The sequence below is a fragment of the Pseudophryne corroboree genome, chromosome 5 (genome assembly GCF_028390025.1).
Source record: "Pseudophryne corroboree isolate aPseCor3 chromosome 5, aPseCor3.hap2, whole genome shotgun sequence".
NCBI classification, from domain to species: domain Eukaryota; kingdom Metazoa; phylum Chordata; class Amphibia; order Anura; family Myobatrachidae; genus Pseudophryne; species Pseudophryne corroboree.
Genome location: NC_086448.1, coordinates 191,382,349 through 191,397,069, shown reverse-complemented (window position 1 = coordinate 191,397,069; position 14,721 = coordinate 191,382,349). Strand labels below are relative to the sequence as shown.

General features: G+C 42.9%; 1 protein-coding gene across 5 annotated transcripts in view; it reads left to right on the top strand.

The window, feature by feature from the left end:
• CREB5 (cAMP responsive element binding protein 5) overlaps positions 1–14,721 on the top strand; it is a 775,500-nt gene that overhangs the window by 721,603 nt on the left and 39,176 nt on the right. For all 5 annotated transcript variants that reach the window (XM_063921976.1, XM_063921974.1, XM_063921972.1 and 2 more), the window contains one exon: positions 3,272–3,598. In XM_063921976.1, the coding sequence (XP_063778046.1) occupies positions 3,272–3,598 (327 nt within the window). The remainder of the gene's footprint in view (positions 1–3,271; positions 3,599–14,721) is intronic.

The window sequence follows — 14,721 nt, the reverse complement described above, 5'->3', positions numbered from 1 at the left end:
ATCAATATTGTCATCAGGATAATCAGGATATCCTGATGACAATATTGATGATACTGAAACGTTGATAACCAATCCACAGACCTAGCGTCTTTTGTTCCAGTCTGAGTGCCGCACTTCTGCATGCTATATAAATATATATATATATAATCAACTCATCCACTGTGAACTCTATGAGGAACACATCTATGCCATTGCATTTCATCGCCACTAGACTGTTTGCAGAAGTCTGTGTGTCATCAACTAAAAGTTCAGTGCTATACATACTTTCACCCCATTCATCCAACATAAACTGTTGGCCTTTATGTTACTACCCTTTGAAGGACATTTTACCCATTGGATGGATTTTCTCCCCGTGACAAAATACACAAAATAAAGTTTGATTTTAGATCCATGATAGCTGGCATAACCAGTGATTTATTTGTTTTACCAGGCTAACTTTACTACACCTATTATGGGCATTTGATTCTGTACCCCTGAGAAAGTCCCTTGGGACGAAACGCGTTGGTTTCATATTCTGTTTCACTTCTGTGTCGTAATTTGATTACATGACGACAAAGAAATTCGCTATACTGAATGTAAACTGGATAAATCCAAAACACCCTTCTGTGATGTCCTTTATGTACCACTATTTATTTTAATAATGTTCTTGTGAATACATTTTATGTACACTAAAGTAAGATTTTATTGATGTATGTATTTTAATTGTCAATCTATTATGGATAGTTCTAATTGGGAACAAACATTGTTGCTAGCGCCCCCAGTTCAGATTGATAGGTGTTATTCATGAAACTTGGCTAACAGAAGATTCATCTAGAGGTGCTGCTTTCATTATCTCTTTCCCTTAGCGCAATTGTGTAACCCAACTTTATATATATATATATATATATATATACTATTGTAAACATGGATGTAATCTACAAATAAAAAAAGTGCACTGCTACTAATCAGTAAAATCATTATAGTGTTATGTTCTTGGATTGCAACTTCATAATTTAAAAGAATGTTGGGCTAAAATGTCAGTTTATATAATAGTATGTTATGTGTCATGGTGTTGCTGTTAGTTATTTTTCTAGTTTGAACAATTAATCAGATGATTGATTTGTTTTACTGTATCATCAATACGCTAGCTGCTCATCATAATCAGCTCATAGTACACAGATAGCGGCTCACAAATACCCCATAGTGTGGAAACTGCTGATTCCATATTATGAGTATTTGTGGATCCAAATGGCTTTATAACTAGGCCCCTTAATTGATTGAAATGCTCATCAAAAAATAGTGGCATTTAGTCAAAATGTCATACATGAACTTCCAAGATAGGTTGTAAATTTAGCTTTTTTAACTCATGCAGGCACAGTATATAATAGTTGTTATAGTGCTTAACAAGGATCTATAGCCTTTGGCCTTTAGGTTGTCGGTAGACCTCCTAGCTTCTTTTCTAAGGCCTATTTCAGAAGACTTGCCCACACCTCTCACGGCTCAGCCCGCACCTGCCTTTGAGAGTGAAGGGGGAGTAAAGAAAAAAAAATACAGGCTCCTTTATGTGTACTGGCTTCTAATGACTGTGTCGTCTGCAGCCCATAGAAGCACATTACGGCTGGCAGGCAAACTTGCGCATGCACACCCCAACCCGCCTTCTCCCCCACAGCTTTAAGGGACTGCATTGGCTGCAGCCCTAAAAGCACTTTGGAAGCACTATCTGCCAATTGCAGTCCAGCATGTCATAAGCAGATAGTGCTTCCAATGGTAAGTCACTGGTGGATCACTGGTAAAATCTGCCACTGCAGTTGAGTGTCCCTCTTTTTGTGACACCAGTCCCAATATCCTCCTTTTACTTTGATATACAATTACAGATACATCTCAGCTGGTTTCCCAAAGTGTCTGCTTGGTCGTGAAGGTCTATATAATAGAATCCACTGTGTTTTACTGGGATTTTGCATGTATCTTTATACAGCTTATTTTAAGTTAATATGCTTGTGATAGTCTGCCGAGGTTTGTGCAACAGAAATGTCTATTGTTTTACATAGATCTTAATGTAACCCCCTTTAACACATTGGCAGATATGGTGGTCTACAGCATTAGTAGTTAAAGTAATTTAATAGTACAAAGGAGAATATCTACTCTTTATAATTATGCTATGAGAAGCAACACAGGGCTCTAAAGTTTTGGCAGAGTATATCAACGTAATTTAAGGTCATTATTTTAACATAATATTGAACATATGGCATACGTTGAGAGATCAGCAATCAGTCACTTTACAGATTAGGATTTTCCAGGCCCTCGGTTCACATTCAGGTTACATTTTATAAACACAGACTGTTTAGAATGCAAGTACAGTAGTCATCTCATTAAGGGGCTCTACAGCTTGCCGTGGATAGATTGCTGCAACTCCCTGACTGCATTTTAGAATTGAGTAATAAATCTCTTCATTGAATTGGTTGAGCTGCCATTGCCTTAGAAAAATCAGACCCTGCAAAATGATTGAAGAAAATGGTTTAGCAAAGATTGTAATAAGTACCGTAAATATATTTACATCCATTGTAGCTCTGTAATGTGTTTCTTATAATCATTGGATCGCGTACACACCTTTTGAATTTCCAAAATACTGTGTAGAAACAATGAAATCTACAATATTATTATTATTATTATTATTATTATTATTATTATTGTATTGTAAATATGTCCATTTCTGCACACATATAAGTCAACTGGAGCGATGGTTCCTATTGTATCACTTTAAAACCCTATTTGACGTATGTGTGCACCTGTTAATTGTGTTTTTAGGGGTTTCATCCTCCCCGTGTGTGTATACACATACACTTTGTATCAGCGGTATTCAACATGTGGTCCTTCAGCTCCTGCTGCGGTGATACTACAGATCCCAGCATGACCTGCCACAGTTTTAACATGCCCTAATAGCAAAACAGTGTCAGGACATGCTGGGATGTGTAGTTCCACTGCAACAGGAGGCCCGCTTGTTGACTACCTCTGCTCTATGTAAAAGAACCTTAAAATACCATATGGGTTGCCTGGGAGTGGATATATTTGATTGAATCTCCATCTGCATCAGCTATTCCAGCTTTTCTGTAGCTTGTAGCTTGTATGCTATGAGCGCTAGATGGTTGTGCGGCTCATGATCACTGATGTGGCATGGCTGAGGAACAGGAGTGTAATGTGCTTAGAAACAGGCGGGCATTTCAAGCTTTAGAAGTTATGTAACATGTGATATATTTTGTCATTTAATACTGGTTTGTTTTGTTTTCTCCTCTAGAGATTAAAGGCAGCTTTAAGCCATCATCCTGGAACAATATCTAATGGAAATATGAATTCAATGGGACATATGATGGAAATGATGAGCTCCCGACAGGAACAGACTCCACATCATCATATGCACTCGCACCCCCATCAGCATCAGAACTTGTCACAGCATCACCCATACCCTCATCAGCAGCACCAGCACCCAACACATCATCCTCACTCTCAGCCCCATCACCAACAGGGGCATCCTCATCATCACTCCCATTCACACCTGCATCCGCACCCGTCACACCACCAGACGTCACCGCACGCTCCTCTGCATGGGGGCGGACAAGCACAGGTAAGTTACAACGTACACAGCTTTTACATTATGTGTTTTTTTTGTTTTACTTTATTATTGTCATATTCACAAAGGTTTATTGCACTAATACTAAGAGTTTCCCCATCTCATCATCTAGTGCAGTGGCTCCTGAACTTTCTTGAATCATGGTGCCCTAAAGTTTCAGCATTTTTTTCATGGTACTCCTCTGATAAAAGTTTTTTGTATTGATTAATTTGGAACAAAAATATTAAATTAAGTAAACTGTGCTTACGTGGTCATCCTTAGGCTCAGTTACATGGTGGTGTAGTATAGTTGTGCTTCTGATTGCCCACATGTTTTATTATTGCCAGCCATTCGCACTGGTTTGCTTATCACCGTGGGCATAAATAATTTGACCCCAGGCAGCCAGTATTTATCCTGCACAGAAAGAATAAAACCCACCCAAATCTAACTCTCTGTACATGTTATATCTGCCCCACCTGCAGTGCACATGGTTTTGCCTATTAGAGAAAGATTTTGCTACTGCAATCAGGTCTGAATTAGGCCCTCAGTTCACAAACCACTGATCTGGTGTTTCAGTTGTTGTCATAATGAAGTCTTGAAATGACAAAGGTCAAAATAATGAATTAAAAAAACAAAAAAAAACTTGATGATAATTTAAATACTTGATACAAAATAGCTATAATAGATAATGGCATAAATTGATCTACTTGTTGAATCTCTAATTTCATGTTTAGAAGGTTATAATTCATATAGTATGGAAGGTATAACTACATACAGCATGACGTTTGTTAAAGGGAAGGAAAAAGAAAGACTGTGTTGGGGCACATGTAAATGAAAAATATTAAAATGTAACTTTTAATTAACTTAAGTAAAATAAGATTTATACACAGAAGGACACAAAAAACTTAAAAGGTTTTCACCTCCACATTCAAAATGTTGTTCAATGTTATTGAAACATTATGTTCTGGGAGATCCCCAGAACATAAACGTAGGAGTGTGCCTAGGTGAAAATATTAAAAAGAAAAATGAAATCACAGTGGATAACCGAAGGGGGATATGTATTGAACAATAGTCACACTAATAATCATATGGACTTTGTTATTGTCAAATATATGGTGCTTCTAAGTCCTGAACATGGATATCCAACAGGTGTATGTTAATATAAATATATGGAAACAGAGGTTGATATATAGTTATAAGGACTATATTAATGTCCTATATGTAGTACCCTCCGTTCCAAAATCCCTGTTATAACTAGGATGGCTGCCTATGAGTCTATGAGATAATGGATATAAGCTTGGTGCTTATTTGTATGGACAGAGAAAGGTGCAGGTAAGCAGAAGTGCTGGAGAAACCTTTGACCTTACCTGCACCTTTCCCCCTTCAGATAACCACTGTGATTTCATTTTTCTTTTTAATATTTCCACCTAGGCACACTCCTACGTTTACGTTCTGGGGATGTCCCAGAACATAATGTTTTAATAACATTGAACAACATTTTGAATGTGGAGGTGAAAACCTTTTAAGTTTTTTGTGTCCTTCTGTTTATAAATCTGTGTATAAATCTTATTTTACTTGACGTAATTAAAAGTTAAGTTTTAATATTTTTCATTTAAGTGTGGCCCAGCACAGAGTCTTTATGCCAGTCCTTTCTGGAATTGGTCACATCACCAAATACTTTATACCCCACCCCCAATCATGTAACATGTACTCAATAACAGTACGCCACATCCTCAAGCTACAGTGACACAATTATTGCATCTCGCTAAAGGGGCCTACACATGGTGAGATTTGTACCATGTGAGATTTGTACAATGCAATTTCCCTTGATGTCTCGGGAGACGATATTACACATACACACTGTGCGATTTGAACCATGTGCGATTTGTACCATGGTGGTCATTCCGAGTTGTTTGCTTGCTGTTTTCGTTCGCAGCGCAGCGTTTAGGCAAAAAAATGGCACTTCTGCGCATGCGTATGTGGCGCAATGCGCACGTGTGACGTACTTTCACAACAGCCGAAGTAGTTTCACACAAGGTCTAGCGTAGCTTTTTAGTCGCACTGCTGGCCGCAGAGTGATTGACATAAAGTGGGTGTTTCTGGGAGGTAACTAACCGTTTTTGGGGAGTGTGTGGAAAAACGCAGGCGTGTCAGATACAAACGCAGGCGTGCCTGGGGAAACGCAGGCGTGGCTGGCCGAACGCAGGGCGTGTTCGCGACGTCAAAACAGGAACTAAATTGTCTGAAGTGATCGCAAGCGCTGAGTAGGTCTGGAGCTGCTCAGAAACGGCACAATATTTTTTTTGTAACCGCGCTGCGATCCTTTCGTTCGCACATCTGCTAAGCTAAAATACACTCCCAGAGGGCGGCGGCTTAGCGTTTGCACGGCTGCTAAAAGCAGCTAGTGAGCGAACAACTCGGAATGAGGGCCCATGTACGATTTGTACCGTGCTAAAAAAAAAAGCTAATTTAAATAGTGGATTGGTATTACAGGGGTGTGGATGGCACCTTACCACAGGGGATACAGTAAATAGCGGTGGTCACTATAAGTAAAAACATTGGTGGTCAGTGGTTTTTGTTACTTACCAAGACTCAAGGCTCTGGCTGCTGCTTGATGGCTTCCTTTCCTTTCTCCGTGCAGTGTGAAAAGAGGAGGGCTCAGGGAGTGGCTTGGGTGACGTAAATACGGATCACAAAGCTTTTCTGTACACACGATGCGATATGCACTGTGTTTGCTTGCGATCTGATCACATCTGGCATGCATGCACATGAGATGTGGGCTTGCGATACCGATGCGGATACACACGGTGTGATATGCAGCATATTCGATTTAAACCATTTGGTTTAAATCACGGATGCATATCGCACCGTGTGTAGGCCCCTTAAGATTGTCAAAAAAGATCCGGAAATAGTAAAGTGGTCATGGGAAAGAGAAGACTGTCATGGCAACTCTTAGTCTAAACACCTTTGTAAACCAGCAGATGTGTTTTATAATCAGTAAAACAACATTTCATGTTGTTGTAGTCTCAGCATAGATATTTCACTTGGACAATGCTGTGTACTATACAGATAAAGGTGAAGATACATAATATACAGTGTTAATTAGTGATGTGCACCGGAAATTTTTCGGGTTTTGTGTTTTGGTTTTGGGTTCGGTTCCGCGGCCGTGTTTTGGGTTCGACCGCGTTTTGGCAAAACCTCACCGAATTTTTTTTGTCTGATTCGGGTGTGTTTTGGATTCTGGTGTTTTTTTCAAAAAACCCTAAAAAACAGCTTAAATCATAGAATTTGGGGGTCATTTTGATCCCAAAGTATTATTAACCTCAAAAACCATAATTTACACTCATTTTCAGTCTATTCTGAATACCTCACACCTCACAATATTATTTTTAGTCCTAAAATTTGCACCTAGGTCGCTGGATGACTAAGCTAAGCGACCCTAGTGGCCGACACAAACACCGGGCCCATCTAGGAGTGGCACTGTAGTGTCACGCAGGATGTCCCTTCCAAAAAACCCTCCCCAAACAGCACATGACGCAAAGAAAAAAAGAGGCGCAATGAGGTAGCTGTGTGAGTAAGATAAGCGACCCTAGTGGCCGACACAAACACCGGGCCCATCTAGGAGTGGCACTGCAGTGTCACGCAGGATGTCCCTTCCAAAAAAAACCTCCCCAAACAGCACATGACGCAAAGAAAAAAAGAGGCGCAATGAGGTAGCTGTGTGAGTAAGATAAGCAACCCTAGTGGCCGACACAAACACCGGGCCCATCTAGGAGTGGCACTGCAGTGTCACGCAGGATGTCCCTTCCAAAAAACCCTCCCCAAACAGCACATGACGCAAAGAAAAAAAGAGGCGCAATGAGGTAGCTGTGTGAGTAAGATAAGCGACCCTAGTGGCCGACACAAACACCGGGCCCATCTAGGAGTGGCACTGCAGTGTCACGCAGGATGTCCCTTCCAAAAAACCCTCCCCAAACAGCACATGACGCAAAGAAAAAAAGAGGCGCAATGAGGTAGCTGTGTGAGTAAGATAAGCGACCCTAGTGGCCGACACAAACACCGGGCCCATATAGGAGTGGCACTGCAGTGTCACGCAGGATGTCTCTTCCAAAAAACCCTCCCCAAACAGCACATGACGCAAAGAAAAAAAGAGGCGCAATGAGGTAGCTGTGTGAGTAAGATAAGCGACCCTAGTGGCCGACACAAACACCGGGCCCATCTAGGAGTGGCACTGCAGTGTCACGCAGGATGTCCCTTCCAAAAAACCCTCCCCAAACAGCACATGACGCAAAGAAAAAGAGAGGCGCAATGAGGTAGCTGTGTGAGTAAGATAAGCGACCCTAGTGGCCGACACAAACACCGGGCCTATCTAGGAGTGGCACTGCAGTGTCACGCAGGATGTCCCTTCCAAAAAACCCTCCCCAAACAGCACATGACGCAAAGAAAAAAAGAGGCGCAATGAGGTAGCTGTGTGAGTAAGATAAGCGACCCTAGTGGCCGACACAAACACCGGGCCCATCTAGGAGTGGCACTGCAGTGTCACGCAGGATGGCCCTTCCAAAAAACATTCCACAAACAGCACATGACGCAAAGAAAAATTAAAGAAAAAAGAGGTGCAAGATGGAATTGTCCTTGGGCCCTCCCACCCACCCTTATGTTGTATAAACAGGACATGCACACTTTAACCAACCCATCATTTCAGTGACAGGGTCAGCCACACGACTGTGACTGAAATGACGGGTTGGTTTGGACCCCCACCAAAAAAGAAGCAATTAATCTCTCCTTGCACAAACTGGCTCTACAGAGGCAAGATGTCCACCTCATCATCATCCTCCGATATATCACCGTGTACATCCCCCTCCTCACAGATTATCAATTCGTCCCCACTGGAATCCACCATCTCAGCTCCCTGTGTACTTTGTGGAGGCAATTGCTGCTGGTCAATGTCTCCACGGAGGAATTGATTATAATTCATTTTAATGAACATCATCTTCTCCACATTTTCTGGATGTAACCTCGTACGCCGATTGCTGACAAGGTGAGCGGCGGCACTAAACACTCTTTCGGAGTACACACTTGTGGGAGGGCAACTTAGGTAGAATAAAGCCAGTTTGTGCAAGGGCCTCCAAATTGCCTCTTTTTCCTGCCAGTATAAGTACGGACTGTGTGACGTGCCTACTTGGATGCGGTCACTCATATAATCCTCCACCATTCTTTCAATGGTGAGAGAATCATATGCAGTGACAGTAGACGACATGTCCGTAATCGTTGTCAGGTCCTTCAGTCCGGACCAGATGTCAGCATCAGCAGTCGCTCCAGACTGCCCTGCATCACCGCCAGCGGGTGGGCTCGGAATTCTGAGCCTTTTCCTCGCACCCCCAGTTGCGGGAGAATGTGAAGGAAGAGATGTTGACAGGTCGCGTTCCGCTTGACTTGACAATTTTCTCACCAGCAGGTCTTTCAACCCCAGCAGACTTGTGTCTGCCGGAAAGAGAGATCCAAGGTAGGCTTTAAATCTAGGATCGAGCACGGTGGCCAAAATGTAGTACTCTGATTTCAACAGATTGACCACCCGTGAATCCTTGTTAAGCGAATTAAGGGCTCCATCCACAAGTCCCACATGCCTAGCGGAATCGCTCCGTGTTAGCTCCTCCTTCAATGTCTCCAGCTTCTTCTGCAAAAGCCTGATGAGGGGAATGACCTGACTCAGGCTGGCAGTGTCTGAACTGACTTCACGTGTGGCAAGTTCAAAGGGCATCAGAACCTTGCACAACGTTGAAATCATTCTCCACTGCACTTGAGACAGGTGCATTCCACCTCCTATATCGTGCTCAATTGTATAGGCTTGAATGGCCTTTTGCTGCTCCTCCAACCTCTGAAGCATATAGAGGGTTGAATTCCACCTCGTTACCACTTCTTGCTTCAGATGATGGCAGGGCAGGTTCAGTAGTTTTTGGTGGTGCTCCAGTCTTCTGTACGTGGTGCCTGTACGCCGAAAGTGTCCCGCAATTCTTCTGGCCACCGACAGCATCTCTTGCACGCCCCTGTCGTTTTTTAAAAAATTCTGCACCACCAAATTCAAGGTATGTGCAAAACATGGGACGTGCTGGAATTTGCCCATATTTAATGCACACACAATATTGCTGGCGTTGTCCGATGCCACAAATCCACAGGAGAGTCCAATTGGGGTAAGCCATTCCGCGATGATCTTCCTCAGTTGCCGTAAGAGGTTTTCAACTGTGTGCGTATTCTGGAAAGCGGTGATACAAAGCGTAGCCTGCCTAGGAAAGAGTTGGCGTTTGCGAGATGCTGCTACTGGTGCCGCCGCTGCTGTTCTTGCGGCGGGAGTCCATACATCTACCCAGTGGGCTGTCACAGTCATATAGTCCTGACCCTGCCCTGCTCCACTTGTCCACATGTCCGTGGTTAAGTGGACATTGGGTACAGCTGCATTTTTTAGGACACTGGTGAGTCTTTTTCTGAGGTCTGTGTACATTTTCGGTATCGCCTGCCTAGAGAAGTGGAACCTAGATGGTATTTGGTAACGGGGGCACACTACCTCAAGAAATTGTCTAGTTCCCTGTGAACTAACGGCGGATACCGGACGCACGTCTAACACCAACATAGTTGTCAAGGCCTCAGTTATCCGCTTTACAGCAGGATGACTGCTGTGATATTTCATCTTCCTCGCAAAGGACTGTTGGACAGTCAATTGCTTACTGGAAGTAGTACAAGTGGTCTTCCGACTTCCCCTCTGGGATGACCATCGACTCCCAGCAGCAACAACAGCAGCGCCAGCAGCAGTAGGCGTTACACGCAAGGATGCATCGGAGGAATCCCAGGCAGGAGAGGACTCGTCAGAATTGCCAGTGACATGGCCTGCAGGACTATTGGCATTCCTGGGGAAGGAGGAAATTGACACTGAGGGAGTTGGTGGGGTGGTTTGCGTGAGCTTGGTTACAAGAGGAAGGGATTTACTGGTCAGTGGACTGCTTCCGCTGTCACCCAAAGTTTTTGAACTTGTCACTGACTTATTATGAATGCGCTGCAGGTGACGTATAAGGGAGGATGTTCCGAGGTGGTTAACGTCCTTACCCCTACTTATTACAGCTTGACAAAGGCAACACACGGCTTGACACCTGTTGTCCGCATTTCTGTTGAAATACCTCCACACTGAAGAGCTGATTTTTTTGGTATTTTCACCAGGCATGTCAACGGCCATATTCCTCCCACGGACAACAGGTGTCTCCCCGGGTGCCTGACTTAAACAAACCACCTCACCATCAGAATCCTCCTGGTCAATTTCCTCCCCAGCGCCAGCAACACCCATATCCTCCTCATCCTGGTGTACTTCAACACTGACATCTTCAATCTGACTATCAGGAACTGGACTGCGGGTGCTCCTTCCAGCACTTGCAGGGGGCGTGCAAATGGTGGAAGGCGCATGCTCTTCACGTCCAGTGTTGGGAAGGTCAGGCATCGCAACCGACACAATTGGACTCTCCTTGTGGATTTGGGATTTCGAAGAACGCACAGTTCTTTGCGGTGCTTTTGCCAGCTTGAGTCTTTTCAGTTTTCTAGCGAGAGGCTGAGTGCTTCCATCCTCATGTGAAGCTGAACCACTAGCCATGAACATAGGCCAGGGCCTCAGCCGTTCCTTGCCACTCCGTGTGGTAAATGGCATATTGGCAAGTTTACGCTTCTCCTCCGTCAATTTTATTTTAGGTTTTGGAGTCCTTTTTTTTACTGATATTTGGTGTTTTGGATTTGACATGCTCTGTACTATGACATTGGGCATCGGCCTTGGCAGACGACGTTGCTGGCATTTCATCATCTCGGCCATGACTAGTGGCAGCAGCTTCAGCACGAGGTGGAAGTGGATCTTGATCTTTCCCTAATTTTGGAACCTCAACATTTTTGTTCTCCATATTTTAATAGGCACAACTAAAAGGCACCTCAGGTAAACAATGGAGATGGATGGATACTAGTATACTTATGGATGGACTGCCGAGTGCCGACACAGAGGTAGCTACAGCCGTGGACTACCGTACTGTGTCTGCTGCTAATATAGACTGGATGATAATGAGATGAAATCAATATATATATGTATGTATATATAATATCACTAGTACTGCAGCCGGACAGGTAGATAATATATTTATTAGGTAATGATGACTGATGACGGACCTGCTGGACACTGTCAGCTCAGCAGCACCGCAGACTGCTACAGTAAGCTACTATACTATAGTAGTATGTACAAAGAAGAAAGAAAAAAAAAAACCACGGGTAGGTGGTATACAATTATGGATGGACTGCCGAGTGCCGACACAGAGGTAGCTACAGCCGTGGACTACCGTACTGTGTCTGCTGCTAATATAGACTGGATGATAATGAGATGAAATCAATATATATATGTATGTATATATAATATCACTAGTACTGCAGCCGGACAGGTAGATAATATATTTATTAGGTAATGATGACTGATGACGGACCTGCTGGACACTGTCAGCTCAGCAGCACCGCAGACTGCTACAGTAAGCTACTATACTATAGTAGTATGTACAAAGAAGAAAGAAAAAAAAAAAACCACGGGTAGGTGGTATACAATTATGGATGGACTGCCGAGTGCCGACACAGAGGTAGCTACAGCCGTGGACTACCGTACTGTGTCTGCTGCTAATATAGACTGGATGATAATGAGATGAAATCAATATATATATGTATGTATATATAATATCACTAGTACTGCAGCCGGACAGGTAGATAATATATTTATTAGGTAATGATGACTGATGACGGACCTGCTGGACACTGTCAGCTCAGCAGCACCGTAGACTGCTACAGTAAGCTACTATACTATAGTAGTATGTACAAAGAAGAAAGAAAAAAAAAAACCACGGGTAGGTGGTATACAATTATGGATGGACTGCCGAGTGCCGACACAGAGGTAGCTACAGCCGTGGACTAACGTACTGTGTCTGCTGCTAATATAGACTGGATGATTGATAATGAGATGAAATCAATATATATATGTATGTATATATAATATCACTAGTACTGCAGCCGGACAGGTAGATAATATATTTATTAGGTAATGATGACTGATGACGGACCTGCTGGACACTGTCAGCTCAGCAGCACCGCAGACTGCTACAGTAAGCTACTATACTATAGTAGTATGTACAAAGAAGAAAGAAAAAAAAAACCACGGGTAGGTGGTATACAATTATGGATGGACTGCCGAGTGCCGACACAGAGGTAGCTACAGCCGTGGACTAACGTACTGTGTCTGCTGCTAATATAGACTGGATGATTGATAATGAGATGAAATCAATATATATATGTATGTATATATAATATCACTAGTACTGCAGCCGGACAGGTAGATAATATATTTATTAGGTAATGATGACTGATGACGGACCTGCTGGACACTGTCAGCTCAGCAGCACCGCAGACTGCTACAGTAAGCTACTATACTATAGTAGTATGTACAAAGAAGAAAGAAAAAAAAAAAACCACGGGTAGGTGGTATACAATTATGGATGGACTGCCGAGTGCCGACACAGAGGTAGCTACAGCCGTGGACTAACGTACTGTGTCTGCTGCTAATATAGACTGGATGATTGATAATGAGATGAAATCAATATATATATGTATGTATATATAATATCACTAGTACTGCAGCCGGACAGGTAGATAATATATTTATTAGGTAATGATGACTGATGACGGACCTGCTGGACACTGTCAGCTCAGCAGCACCGCAGACTGCTACAGTAAGCTACTATACTATAGTAGTATGTACAAAGAAGAAAGAAAAAAAAAAACCACGGGTAGGTGGTATACAATTATGGATGGACTGCCGAGTGCCAACACAGAGGTAGCTACAGCCGTGGACTAACGTACTGTGTCTGCTGCTAATATAGAGTCTAGACTGGATGATAAATTATTGATAATGAGATGAAATCAATATAATATCACTAGTACTGCAGCCGGACAGGTACTATATATATTTATTATGTAATGACTGATGACGGACCTGCTGGACACTGTCAGGTCAGCAGCACCGCCGACTGCTACAGTAAGCTACTATAGTAGTATGTATAAAGAAGAATGAAAAAAAAAAAACCACGGGTAGGTGGTATACAATATTATATATATATATATATATATATATATATTATATACAATTATATATATATATATATATATATATTAAACTGGTGGTGATTGATTATTAAACTGGTGGTCAGGTCACGTTGCAACTTGCAACTAGTACTCCGAGTCCTAAGCAGACAATCACAAAATATATTATTATACTGGTGGTCAGTGTGGTCACAACAATGGCAGTGTGGCACTGACTCTGGCAGCAAAAGTGTGCACTGTACGTTATATGTACTCCTGAGTCCTGCTCTCAGACTCTAACTGCTCCCCACTGTCAGTGTCTCCCCCACAAGTCAGATAATTAATACAATACACAGTCACACTATCTAATCTATATCACTTCAGCAAGTAGTATAGTAGTATAGTAGTACTCCTCCTAATAGTAATAATGCTCCCCAAAATACTGTGTCTCTCTCGTCTCTACTGTGTCTCTCTCTTCTCTAAACGGAGAGGACGCCAGCCACGTCCTCTCCCTATGACTCTCAATGCACGTGTGAAAATGGCGGCGACGCGCGGCTCCTTATATAGAATCCGAGTCTCGCGAGAATCCGACAGCGGGATGATGACGTTCGGGCGCGCTCGGGTTAACCGAGCAAGGCGGGAAGATCCGAGTCGCTTGGACCCGTGAAGAAAAAACTGAAGTTCGGGCGGGTTCGGATTCAGAGGAACCGAACCCGCTCATCACTAGTGTTAATGTCTTCATAGTAGGGGTGTAGAGTGGACGTTAGTCAGAAAACAGCTTGCTGAAGTGTGTTGTCTTAGGATAATGCCTCAAAGTATCTGGCAAATGATAACAGTGTTGCTTGGATGTATGGTTTCTAGACCAGGCAAAGTTGTTTCTATATCACTAAATATGCCTGTTATTTGCATCGCTAATGCAATAAATGTAGAATGCATAGGTGCTCTGGATACTGGCGCAGGCATGCAGCAGCTGGGTGCGACTCAGACTTTAATTCAGGAAAAAGTAT